This window comes from Serinus canaria, chromosome 1A, assembly GCF_022539315.1.
Source record: "Serinus canaria isolate serCan28SL12 chromosome 1A, serCan2020, whole genome shotgun sequence".
In the NCBI taxonomy this organism is placed as follows: domain Eukaryota; kingdom Metazoa; phylum Chordata; class Aves; order Passeriformes; family Fringillidae; genus Serinus; species Serinus canaria.
This window is the reverse complement of record NC_066314.1, coordinates 2,626,744-2,640,080: the sequence shown is the minus strand read 5'-3', so window position 1 is coordinate 2,640,080 and position 13,337 is coordinate 2,626,744. Positions and strand designations below refer to the sequence as shown.

The window sequence follows — 13,337 nt, the reverse complement described above, 5'->3', positions numbered from 1 at the left end:
CTTCTGCTGTGCAGCATGCAAGAGGTGCTGGACTGTCCATCACTTTGCATCTTCACCTCCTAAAATGCAGTGGGAACTCAAAAATGGGGTGAAATCCTTTCAGCCTAATTACACACTGCCTCACCAGGCTCCCTTTGGGGATGTGGTGCTCAGCCAAGAGGGACTTGTGAAGATACTGCTTACAAAGAGCTCTGTGATCTTGCTGGATGAAAGGGGAGATGCAAATAGGAGATATTGATTAGATCATAATGCTATTATTTGTATGTCACTTCCAGAAGTATTGAAAAAGCATCAATTCAGACCATAATAACAGCACAGATTTACAGTTCTGGGGCACCTTTCATCTCAAAGGATCACAGAATTGTGCACAAAACTCTTGAAATGAGTCCAGTGTGGAAGGCCATTAGTTGGTGTTGTCCTCTGCAGCTCTCCTGGGTTATGCCCATTCCCAGCCCACAGGAACCTCTTCCTCTGCAAACTTCTTGGGTACCTCCAGAAAATCCCACCTGATTGCTGAGAGCCTGCACTGGTGTTTAGTTTATGATCTTGAAGATGTTTTCCAGCCTAAATTATTCTCTCACAGGGAAATGGAGCAGTGATGGCAGCCTGGGACATCTCTTTGGGGTCACACCTGGCTCTGGGGACCAAGTTTCTCTCCAGGTTTCTCTCTCAGTGGTCTGAGCTCAGCTAAAATGAGCTGGTGCCAGTCAAGGCAAGCTCTGTGGTGTGATAAATCCCTGATACAAACAGCTGGATTTTGGGTCAGCTCCCCACAGAAGGAACTTGGTGTTCTTCAAAATGATCTGAGCTGCCCTGCCAGGCCAGCATCTGCTGCAGAAGACCCCAAAATCTCCTGCAGGTGCTGAGCAGTGTCCCCACACCAGTACCCAGCTGGAAGGTGACAGTGGTTACTCAATCTGGGTTATCCTGGAATTTCACAGGGATACATCAACTCTGGAAGGTGCCAGGAAAACTCTGCCTGAGTGAACCACGCTCACTCCCACCCTGGCTGCAGTAATCCTTGCTTCCCTGTTTTCCAGCTCAGCTGGAAGGAGGAGCAGGGAAGGCAATTCTTCACAGGGCTGTTCTTGTGTTCCAAGCACAGATGGAGCTGTTGGTGACCCCTGAAAACCCCTAAACACCTCTGTGTTCTTTACTACGACTTTCAAGGCTCTTCCTCTAACATTTTAGGGAATTCAATCCCCAGGTATGGAAGCCACCCCCATTCCCAGAGCACAGTGGCTTTGGGATGTATTCCACAGGCTTTACATCATCTTTCCAGTGGAATTTTCCAGCTGTTTTTATGTGGAGCATGAAACTTTTTTCCATACTCAAGCCAGAAACAAATCCCACTGCTCCAGCAGTGCTGCTCAGAGCCTTCAACACAATCTCTGATGTCACCTGGTGGGGAAGAGAGCCCATGATGGGTTGTGTTCAACAGGACTGGTCACTCTGAGGGAGGTTCTGTGATGTGGATCTCCCAAATGCAGTGCTGCTGCTCCATCACCCACCACCTTCATTTGGGCTTCAGGGTGACTCAAGGATGTGACTATGTGGGCACTGAGAGCACAGCAGCACTGTTCTGTGCCTCAGAAGTCTGTGTCCCAGCAGGATGTGGGGTCAGCATGGATGGGAATGGGAGTGGGAGCACATGGAGGAGTTGTCTCCAAGCCCTGCTCTCCCACTGACTCCGTGTGGCCTTGGGACATCTCATTTCTCTGGATTTGTGTTTATTGACCTTTTACTCCATCCTTGGGCATTTTTTGTTTTATCTGCCAGCTGTTCCAGCCATGAGCTGTCTCTAAATGTCTGTATACATGCAAAGCTTGGCTCAGCTAAGCCCTAATTTTCACTACACATTAGTGGCATTCAAATACAAAAGGCACAGTTTGTGATTACTCCCTTGGTGACCCTGGGTCTGAGTTTGTGTGCTTTCTCCTGAGACCAGGACATCTCTGCAGTTCCTGTCCCAGGGACAGAAATCTTCTTTCACCTCTGCATTAGTCTGGAATGTTCCATGGGGTTTTCATAAAGTGGGGTTTGGTGGAGAAAAAGGAGAAAGACCCCAAAATCCAAGCATAGGAAAGCATTCTGAGAATTATAGAATTGTAGAATGGTTTGGGCTGGAAGGACCTGAAAGTTGATCTAATTCCACACTCTTGACATGGGCAGGGACACCTTCCACTATCCCAGGGTGCTCCAAGCCCTGTCCAGCCTGGCTTGGACACTTCCAGGGATCCAGGGGCAGCCACAGCTTCTCTTGGCACCCTCTGCCAGGGCCTCACCACCCTCACAGGGAAGAATTTTTTTCTAATTTCCAATCTAAACCTACTCTCTTTCAGTTTGAAGTCATTCCCTCTTGTCTTGTCACTCCAGGCCTCTGTAAATATTCTCTCTCCGTTTTTCTGTTGGAATTCCCATATTGCAACCACTGAATCAGTTCTGGCTTTATTTCATTACTCTATGTTTTTAATAAAAGATGTCAGGCAGCTCAAGGAAGGTAGAAGAAGGACAAAATAAAACAGAAACAGAGAGAAACAGAAACGAAGAACAATCCTATTCATATTCTGCTCCTTCCTAATCTCCTTCACCAGAGCTGATCTCTGTAAATCTGCTGAGATTCCTATCGGGGTATATTTGTCTGCTCTTGAGATGTAAGAGGGAGAGCTGATTATCATCAAACAGCACAAAGCCAGCAGAGGAGAGCTTTGTTCAGCCTGATGTATAATTACTACCCTTTGCTGGCTGCTTCAGATCAAGCCTAAAAGGATCGGGGGGATTTCCTTCGGTGAAAGTGATCACTCTGTGGCTGCATTTTTTTCTCTTTTCTGCTCATTTTGTCCATGTGTGATCAGTCTTCTGAAATTTTAGACAGCCACACATAACAGCAGAGAAGCAGCCCTCTGCCAGTTCAGTAGGAAAGTCACGTTTTTAATATGCAGAATAGAACTGTGGCCTTATTTGAGAATTAAGTCCACCCCCCCCATCAGACTTGGATTCAATCAAAGCTCAGCTCTAGACTGGAGTTAAAGAACACAAAAGGGCATTTCTAGCATCAGCCTGCCTGGACTAAAGTCTAAGACAGGTCTAAGGCAGGGTAAGGTCTAAGACTTGGAACTAAATGATCTTTAGGGTCCCCTCCCAAACCATCCCATGATTCTGTGATTGGACACAGCCCTCAGAGGTATCTGGAGCTAAGTGAGATGAATGCCCCTCATTTGAAAGTGCAAATAAAATCATCTGATCAGTTTAGAGCATCTTCTGACTGTCCTAAAACTTGGGATTTGCTGAGAATAAAGATGGGAGATAGAAAAATTACAAGGATCATTGAAGGCTTAGAAAGTGTTCTTCATCCAGCAGAGACTTAGAGGCTCAGTGGATTTAATGCATCCAGGGAAGAATGAGGGCCCACAAACACTCCAAGAAGAGATATCTAATGCTCTTTAATTGATGCTCTTTAATCAAGTGGGAAGAGGGTGTAATCTCAGAGCAGAAGCTGAAGCTGCACATATGCAGTGTGTATCTTGCCCCATGCAGACAATTCCATTGTGGGGGAAATGGCTCAGTGACAGGGATTGGTTTTCTTTCCCTTGAAATCTTTAAATCAAGTTCCTTTTACTTTGACTTGTGCTTTCTCAGGAGGGAGGACTGCACCAGCTCTAGAGCTGACCTGACAGGTCCCTGCACTTTGCACCTCTGACTATTCCTGGATGCTGAAATCCTCACTGGAGAAACACATTTTTAAATTTTCATAGCCAACCTTAGGCAACATTACCCTACTAAAACACAAGAACAGATCACCCCAGAGGGTCAACCACTGGTTTCTGCTCTCTAAAGGCCCTTCAGGCATTAGAAGATTGTGGATCAGCCCAGGGGAAGGTGTGCCCAGAGCACTCACCAGGGTCTTGTAGTCGATCTGCTGTCGGATGAGCTTGTCCTCGCTCAGCGAGTACCGCGCCTCCCCCGTGATGGAGTCAATGGGGCCCTTCTCCATCTGCTGCTTGATGGCACAGAAAAGGGAGAAGAGAGGCTCCCCAGCACACTCCTGCAGGGATGAGAGGAGACCACGAGGTGAAACCACAGGCTGGGATTGAGAGTCCAGCCTGGGCGTCCCAGTGACTGCCTTGGTTCGCCATCCCAAATCGCTCATGGTGGGTGTCAGTGGGAACCAGTCCAACAGCACAGGATCAGAGGTGACCCTCCACTGCCACAGAGTGCATCCAGCCCTTGGGCACACGGTGGGACCCTTGGGGATGGTCCTGTGCAGCACCAGGAGTTGGACTTGATGGTACAAAGCTCTTGGGCACATGGTGGGGACCTCAGGGATGGTCCCAGGAGTTGGATTTTATGGTACAAAACTCTTGGGCACACGGTGGGACCCCTGGGGATGGTCCTGTGCAGCCCCAGGAGTTGTATTTGATGGTACAAAGCTTTTGGGCACATGGTGGGACCCTCAGGGTTGGTCCCAGGAGTTGGATTTTATGGTACAAAACTCTTGGGCACATGGTGGGACCCTTGGGGATGGTCCTGTGCAACACCACGAGTTGGATTTTATGGTACAAAACTCTTGGGCACATGGTGGGATCCTTGGGGATGCTCCTGTGCAGCACCAGGAGTTGGACTTGATGATCCTTGTGGGTCCCTTCCAGCTCAGCTTATTCTGTGACTCTAAGTGTCCCATCATGGTGTCAGTGTTCCCTGGCAATGCTGGGGCTGTTCAAGGGATTGTCACCAGGCTAGGGCTTTGCACTGGTGGAGCAGGTAGTGGGATGTGTCCCAAATGACCTGGAAGCAGGTTTTAAAGGGAGATGGATGGCTGGTGCCACATCCTGGGTGTCTGGGCAAAGTCCACAGACTCCCTGAGCACTCTCATGCTGCAGGCAAACAGGAATTCTCAGGCCCAGATGTGCCCCTGGACACGTGAGGAGGTGACAGAAGTGTGGGGCCCAGCACAGGATGGCAAAAAGCAGCTCCAGGCAGGCACAGCCCAGCTCATCTGTCCCTAATTTCTCCTTCTCATCGTTTCCACTAGCTCTTCCCACGCTTTTCCTCCCTTGCTGCACTCCCTCAGTGCCACACACCCCGAGCTTTCTGCTCCTGCCTCCCATCCCCTTCATCCCACCCTCCTTCCTGCCCTCCTCACCCTCTCCTCTCGTGTCCCAGCTCAACCAGCCAGGTCATTTTCCTCTGGTGTAAATCCCAGCGAAAACAAGTTAATAATCGGAGGCAAAGTGGCCCCTTTTTCAGTCCCTACACCTGTCTCCCACTTAATTAGCTTATCTGCCAGCAGCATATTGCTTCTGTGTGCCTGTCTCCTGCCCTTATCAGGCCTCTGTTCAGGCTAAGGCAAGAAGACAAGTAGCTGAGTGGGGTGAAAAAAGCCTATTATAAAGGCAGCTCTTTAGAGAGTCACCTCCTTATATCCTTTCCTTTCAGCTGAAAGCAGGGATCTGATACTGGAGTCACTGAAATTACCTTCTAGGGACCTTCAAAACTTCCCCATGTGCTCGTCCTTGAACTGGTTGTGCCTGGGGAGGGCTCAGGGGGATTGGGGTTTATTTGTACAGCCTCAAATTGCCTGGCAGAAGGGGTTATTCTGTCCAAATGAGGATGTGAGGTGGGAGGATATTCAGCAGCTGCAGTGGGAGTGGGGGAGAGGTGCAGAGCTCAGCTCCTTCACAAAAACGCTGGCTCTGAGCTTGGCAATTGTGATTCTTGAGGCTCAGTGTGGGTCCTGCAGAGGAAATTGGATCCCCCCCGCAGTCAGTGGCAGGGCTCAAAGACTGAAAGACTTTTTCAACTCCACAAAGCCCAAGGAGACCTTCCAGGAGGAATGAGAGAGCTCAGGGGCTGCCTCAGATCCTTCCACTCAAGCTCTTTCACACAGCTCTGCTGATGGGCTCCCCCCACTCCTCGTGGGGCTGTGTCTCAGTGCTGCCCCTGAGCTGGGGTGGAAGGAGATCTCCATCCACTGTGCACTGGAAATATGGGTCACCACATGATGGAGACCTCAGTCTGCTGTTCAAAGCACAGCATTTCCACACAGGTCTCAGGCAGGCTCTGAAATCCTTCCCATTTCTGCTCTGACCCTCAGATCCCACCTCTGTACAAGAGAGGGACCTACAAGTTGCCTCTCTAACAAAGTGTCCCTCTTTGTTCTCCCTGGGTCAGAAAATAGCCCAACTCCTATTAGGCAGTGACCTCCTTCCAGAGGCAAAAAAGAAAAAAAAGCCTTTAACTTGTTATCTGGGAAGTTTTCACCCCAACTGATCCTCACCAAGAAGAAATGCTTCAAAGCAGCTGTTTTTCCAGGCATGCTCCTGCTCTTACCTTGAGGAACTTGTAGAGGAGGAAGGTGAACCAGTTGGTGAGCATTTTCTCAGCCACAGACTCTGTCCTAAAGCGGAGAAAAAAGAGAATTGGAAATGAGTTAGTCATGCTGGTCCTATCAAAATTCTGTCCTTGTCCATCTTCCTGCCCAGTCTGGCATGGCACCATCAGGATTTAGCACGTCCTGGGTTCCCTGTTTCGGTTTTGGATTTAGGAAACCTGCAGGAAAACCCTCGCTGCCCTGTTGATTCTCCTGTCCCTGTGTGTCTGTTTTCTAGTTTCTCCAACAACAAAAAGGAGTTGCTGACATTTGAAGGAATCTTCTCCAAAGAGCTCAGGGCGGATAAATCTATCAAATCTGAGGAGCTCAGAGCGAGGCCATATGTCAAGGAGGCTGGATAAATACTCAGGAGAGACAGATCTGAGTCTCTGGGGAGCAGTTATCTGGCACTGCCTATCTCCCTGGCATTTGGGAGTGATTACACTCCTCAATGTGTCACTGTGGCACATACACAGAGCTCATCCTTCTGCCCTTGAGCGCTCTGTCCTCAATCAAACAAAAATCCATCTCGAGGCTTCAGGGTGAGCTTCTCCTGCAGAAACTTGTGCTGGCTCCAGCACATGGACTGGAGAAAATACAAGAGAAACCAAGAGAAACTTGGGGAAGCCAAGAAAAAAAAACCCTGCCTGGAAGAATTAAAGTGGGTCCTTGCCATGGCTCTCACCTAAGCCATGCAGAGGTTCTGGCTTGTTGTTGCTGCTGCTCTCAGCCCAGAAAATCTCTTTGGGGCTATAAATGTCATGTGGGATGAACACTGGACACTGGTGAGGTGGGAAAACCACTTCTACCAGCTCCTTTCTTCTGTCAAACTCCTCCAAAAGATTCCCTTTCACAGACTCGTGGGGAGGGAAGGGAAGCATCATGTTGAATCCAGCTTCTCCAAAGAGCTGTCTGAGCACCTGACACCAACATCTGACCCAAGGCACTGAGCTATTCACATGTTCTGTTCTGGTGCTGCTCAGTGCAGGACTTCCTTCTCTGGCTTCTCCTGGTGCTTCCAGGGTTTGGAACACTGGATGTGCCTTCTTTGTTCACTGGCTCTCCTTCCAAAGGCCACAATTAATGTCCAACCGAGAGGATTAGACTTAGAAAAGAGCTGGAGGAAGGAGAAAGAGGAAAGATGGGATGCTCAGAGTGAGCAAGAAGGGAAGACAAAGAGATGGAGAGAGGGGAAGGAAAAGGAGGAAATGAAGGGGGGAGGGAGTGCCATCCAGCCTCAGAGAAGAAGCACAGGCAGGAAGCCTGGGGACAGCTGGAGGGAGGTCACCAGCCAGGCTGTAGGGCTTGATCACATCAGGGAGTCAACTGACACCAAAGCAAAGCCTCTGCCCCTGGCATTGCTGCCCTGAATGCCAGGAAGTGCCTTCTGCTCCTTTTCTGATGGTTCTCCACTGTGGGCCATGTGCCAGATGAAAAATCTCCCCAGCCCAGCAGGCACCAGAGATCTCCTCTGTGTCCAAGCTGTCCATTGTAATCAGCTGGGGGCTCCTCAGAGTCAGCTCTGAGCTGTGGCAAAGGCCACTCATCTCCAGAAGCACCCCCTGATTTTCTTTAGGGTCCTTGAACCAGGAGGGTTGGTCCAGTCTGTGAAAGGGAGGTGAATCTGATCCTGAAGGCAGAAGAGGGAGCACCTCCCTAGGCAAGGAAAGGACATCAATTACAGAGCAGTGGATTCCAAACTTGAGGTTTCCCCCAGAACTGTGGAGTTTAGACCTTAGGCCAGGCCAAGGAGCATCAATTCAAACTTGTTCCCAGTATGAAACCAGTTCTGTTGTCCCTCTCTTCTGCTGATTTTCACTAACTCCCAGCTCTGGGAGAGAAATGAGATCCCAAAATGCAGCTGAAGACCCTCCAGGTGTCTGTAGTTAAGTCAGGAACAAGAAACAAAGCTGGGAAATCCATGTCCCAGGCAGGAGATGGAAGATGACATCCTCTCACCAGGGATTTAATAGACCGTATATGTGACATTCCTATACACAACGCAATCAGAGTTTTCAGATTAAAAGGAAATGTAAACATAAATTAACATCTTAAGCATGCAAAGAGCCCAAAAGAAGGATTTAGCTCTTTCTCTTCTTGTGAAACTTTCTGGAGGATCCACATGAAAATCCAGAGGTGGATTCATTCTGTAACTTTTGATCATTAACTACTTTTTCTTTAGGGAGGAGACAGAGCAAGATCAACATCTCCAAAGATGATTATGATGTTTATGTGGGCACTGTGGGAAAGGTAAGAAGACTTCCAGAAAGCTATAAAAGCTGGCCTTAGAAACAGAAAGAACAGAAAATTTATAACTAGCTGCAGCTGCAAGTCTGAAAGTAGAAAAAGTTACAATAGTAGAAGCAAGCAAGGACATGAAGCAATAGCTTGAGTTTTAGGCTTGGCTGAGATAGACCTTAAGACTGCAGAAAATATGCTTAGCAAGATAGTAGAAGGTTTTAAGCTCAATAATTGTTTAGGAAGAAGGTTTTAAGCTTAATTGTGTATTGCTAATAGAAAGCATACAAGCAATCATTGTGTGAAGCAGGTGTACATGTGCTTTTAGTAATTGTCTAGAAAAACTGTGTGCAAGCTTTAGCAATATGCTATTGGCTAGAAAGTTGTTAAAATGCTCTGTAACAAAGTGTCTTAGGTTGGAAATGGGTTTTCTATTCCTATCAGTTAGAGGTGGGGCAGTTATCTCTGTTCTCTGGGGCAGTTATCTCTGTTCCTGGGGCAGTTTTCTTTATCTCTCCCACAGCCCATCCTCCCTCCAGGAGATCTCTGCTGTCCATGGCCACTGAGTGTCCCTGCAGGGCTGATCCAATTCCACCATCCCATGGGGAGATGCTCCGCCCAGGGGAGGAGCCAAGCATTCCTACCTGGATCCAATCTGCCCTGGGAACAGCCCAGCAGCCTTTGCCCACTGCATTCCCAGAGGAGCAGCTTTCTGCTGCCCTGCATTCCCAGAGGGAGAGCAGGCCCATCTCCAGCAGCCCTGGAGCTGCAGAGGAAAACTCCCCCCTTGTGCAGGATCCCTGCTCCAGCAGAGCCACAGCTGGCACTGCAGGAGGGCTGAGCCCCCCTGGGATGGGACTGTGCCACCACCCTGACACACAGGTCTCAGCTCCTGCTCTCACTCTGGCAGTGGTTTTTTTTATCTTTGTACTATCACATTTGTATTTTAAATTTCCCTAGTAAAGAGCTGTTATTCCTGCCCCCATATCTTTGCCTGAGAGCTTCTTAATTCAAAATTTATAACAATTCAGAGGGAGGGGGTTTACATTTTCCATTTCAGGGGAGGCTCCTGCCTTCCTCAGCACACACCTGGCTTTCCAAACCAAGGCACAAAGAAATCTTTGGCTTCTGCTGGTTGTACATCAGCTATTGCCATCTTCCAATTATCCCAACCATGCAATGAGGCTGCAGTAAAGCCCAAGCCACATCTCCCAGCAGTCCCATCCTGTCCATGAAAAACCCCAACACAGCCACAGCCCTCCCAGCCCGGCTCCCTCCATGCCCAGGCATCCTTACCTACGGAGCAGCAGCTTGGGGTGGTTCTTGCTCTCCAGGTTTTTGTCGATGAGGTCGGCCAGGAGCTGTTTGAGGACGTCGGTGGCGTACTCCAGCTTGCTCTGCAGCACCGTCATGATAAGCGAGGCCACGTTGCCGCGGTCGCGCATGGAGAAGCTGCGCTGCGACTCCAGCGTGCGGATGAAGGACAGCAGGAACACCTTGTTGTTGATGAGCTGGGCAAAGAGCTTCAGGCCCTTCTCCACCCGTTCCTGACGGTAGCCAGGGACCTGCACAAGAAGAAAGGGAGTTTCTCAGGTTTTGTGTGGCTGAAATGGCTCCCAAGGTATTGGAAAGTCTTTTTTCCCAGCCCCGCGACTGAAGAAGAAGTTGAGATTCCTCCGCTCTGCTTTTCAAGGTTGTTTATTTTCTCTTATCTGTTCCATTCTCTCTCTGCCCTGCTGAGATCTGTCCAGCAGGTCAGGTTGTGGCACAGTCCCTGCCCTTCTTTTATACTAAGAACTATGTGTGCTTTATTTACAATCATTTCCCAATACCTATCACCTGTGTCAGACAGTCTGTCTCTGCTCTAAACCAATCCAAAGTGCCACCATCCCAGCAGGAGATGGAGGGCAAGAAGAAGAAGAAGAAGGAGAAGGACAGGACACACCCAGATTCCTCCATCTTGCCTCTTGAACCCCCATTCTAAAAACCCCAAAATTCTACTTTTTCACCCTGTGACAAATTCACTGTCATTCCATTTAAACTCTTGTGGCTTGTAACTCCTCACACAAAGTTGGGAATTGTTTTTGTGGTTTAAAATCAAAGGCACAGGTGGTTTTGACTCCGTGCCAAGGTCTCTGAGCCCCCTGCCAGAGTCTCGAGTCCTCCAGGGCAGCCAGAGCAATGTCCTGGGTTCTGACAGGAGTTTTTCCTTTTCCCTCATTTTCCCACTGTCAAATGTCCTGTTGTTTCTCTCTCTTTGCTCTCATTCCTCCAGCTCCTCAGCTAAGGAAAGACAGGAAGGGAATCCATATATCATCTAAAGATTAGGAAGTCTGAGAAGACTCCTAGCCACATCCAGATGATTTTTCCAGTCCTGTGCTCCCCTCTCTGATCAGTACATCAGTGGCAGTAGCTCTCTGGCTACAGAGAAACACAACTTTCCCAGGCATTGTCCTGGGAAAGGCTGTGAGAAGAGCAGAGAAAAGAATGAAAAACAATTATTATCTTAACTTGCTGCATCTGGTATTGTGAACATGTGGAATGTGTTACTGAGATTTGTTTACCAAAGAATGGATTCTTAATTAGCCAATGGTGATGGTGTTTTAGAGGACAAATTAGGTCTACCTGCAGTGAACTTGGGTACAAAAGTATGGGTTTCTTAATAAAGATTATTATGATCAGCCTTCTGAAATGCATGGAGTCTCTGCCAATTATTACCCAGCCAGGGGCCTGCTTGTGTTGACATTCATCCAAAAAGGATTTCTGGTGCCTAAATGTGTCACCATGTCACATTATATTTTTATTTTACTCAGACTGAAGTCTTACTCTGATTTCATCCAAAGCTTCTTTCTCATTCCTGAAAGAATCTGGCTTTTTGAGGTGTGGGGCTCAGCTTTAGGGAGCTGGGAGAGGCAGCAAGAGAGTGAATGGGAAAGAGAGCCCAGGGTGAGGTTTTGAGGAGATGAAGAGAGGCAGTGGCTGAGATGGTGACCATGGAACTGGGCCTTGGTTTGAAGAGCAAGGCGGGTGAAGGTGTGAGAGGACACCCTGAGCTCCAGCAGAATCCCTGGGTTTGGGATCTGAGGTGTTTTGGAGACAGTGATTGATAAGTCTCATATTTCTCAGCTGTGAGACGCTGAAGAACTCATTTTTATGTGGAACAATTTAGGACTTCAGTGCTCCACAGAGGTCTTTTTGATCCTTCTGGCTCTAGGTGAAGATGGAACCTAAAGAGAGAACCCCAAACTCATCCCTCTACTTGCTGAAGTTGTTCCAACCTTGAAAACCTTTCTTGGAAGCTGGAGGGTCTCACCACATGTCACCAAGGCATATATGAATTAATAACCACCCAAATTTGGCAACTTTAATACAAAATAAGTTGGCTTGCTTAAACAGCCAAGCAATGCGAGGCCCCTTATAGAGTTGTTACTTTTTAATTCTGGAAATTAGAGTTCTCAACTCTTTTTGCATCCAACAAATAAATTACTTCCTAAATAGATTGAGGCAACCAACCAACCAACAAACCACCACCACCCATCCCGCCAATAATTATTTTTAACTCACTCACTTGAACATTTAATATTGTCTATCCCAGGGTTATTATGGAGAATTAAAACAAAATAACAAGAAAAGTATTTTGGCTGCATCTGGAAGCAGTTAATTAGCAAATGAACTGGAAATAAGTAAGACTGTCTCACTGTGGGATCTGTGCTGGGGCCTTTTGCAATAAATAGCAATTCCTTCTGGGCGCTACAGAGTAGGGAGCAGAATGGGAGCTGCCTTCATGTTGGCAGCCAAAGATGCTGACACTGAGAGAGCTGGTGAAGCTTTACAAAGGATTAAGGAAATAAAAACAAAAAACCAATAAATGGAATGAAAGGAAGAAGAGATCAAAGGTGTTGGGTTGAAACATTAGCTCAGTGTGCATCTACATAGGAGAGCATCTGTGCTAAGGCCTCTGCAGGGGTCAGGTGCTGTTCTGTGATCAGCTGGATGGGGTTAATGAACATAGGGATGGAAATTGGCTGTGGGGATGAGGGAAGTGTTTGTGTGTGTGTGCACACGTGTGAGAGGGAGGTTCAGCACCCCTCATTTCTCCTTATTTTTTGGAGTGCTCGTCCTGAGGGAAAGCAGCCGGATGCCACTCAACCTGCACTCCAAATCTTTATGGTAGCTATGTGTAACTCAGCCTCCTACCCAGTCCCACAAGCCCTCCTTGCTGACAGATCAGGTTCTTTAATGTCTCTCTCCACACAGTCGGATGAATTTTGGCTCTTCCCAGTGGCAGGAGCAAAGCCGAGCAGGCATCACTGATTACACAGCCAGCCAAGCGTGGTCCTGCCTGTGCCAGCTCCTGCTCCTCCTTCCTGCCAACCAAGCCCAGGCCTGGCCTCCAGCAATCTCCCAGGCCCATGCCAGAACCTCTCTGGAGCTCAGAGCCTGCCAAAGGCTTTGCAGAGAGCTCAGCCAACACCTTGGCCATGGTGTGGCTCCCGATTCTCCAGCCCAGGTATTCCTAGAGCAGAGCCTGTCCATCTGCCAGAGCCTGGAGCAGGTTTTAGCCTGGCAGACCTCACCTGGGCTCCCATCAAGCTCCTGTCACCACTCAGGTGATACAGGCTCTGTGCAGACCCCAAGATTTGTGAACAATCTCTCACAAATCTCCATTAAGGGCGTTGGGGTGGAGGAGGAAGATGTGGGCAGGGTATGGACAGACTGACACTGTGGT

At 48.4% G+C, this 13,337-nt stretch overlaps 1 protein-coding gene across 1 annotated transcript in view; it reads right to left on the bottom strand.

Moving 5' to 3' along the window:
• The window catches only part of PLXNA4 (plexin A4), a 472,456-nt gene that overhangs the window by 38,694 nt on the left and 420,425 nt on the right, over nucleotides 1-13,337 (bottom strand). Inside the window, exons 22-24 of the mRNA XM_030237722.2 lie at nucleotides 9,905-10,173; nucleotides 6,331-6,397; nucleotides 3,899-4,045 (exon numbers count right to left, since the gene is read on the bottom strand). Of these exons, the coding sequence (XP_030093582.2) occupies nucleotides 3,899-4,045; nucleotides 6,331-6,397; nucleotides 9,905-10,173 (483 nt within the window). The remainder of the gene's footprint in view (nucleotides 1-3,898; nucleotides 4,046-6,330; nucleotides 6,398-9,904; nucleotides 10,174-13,337) is intronic.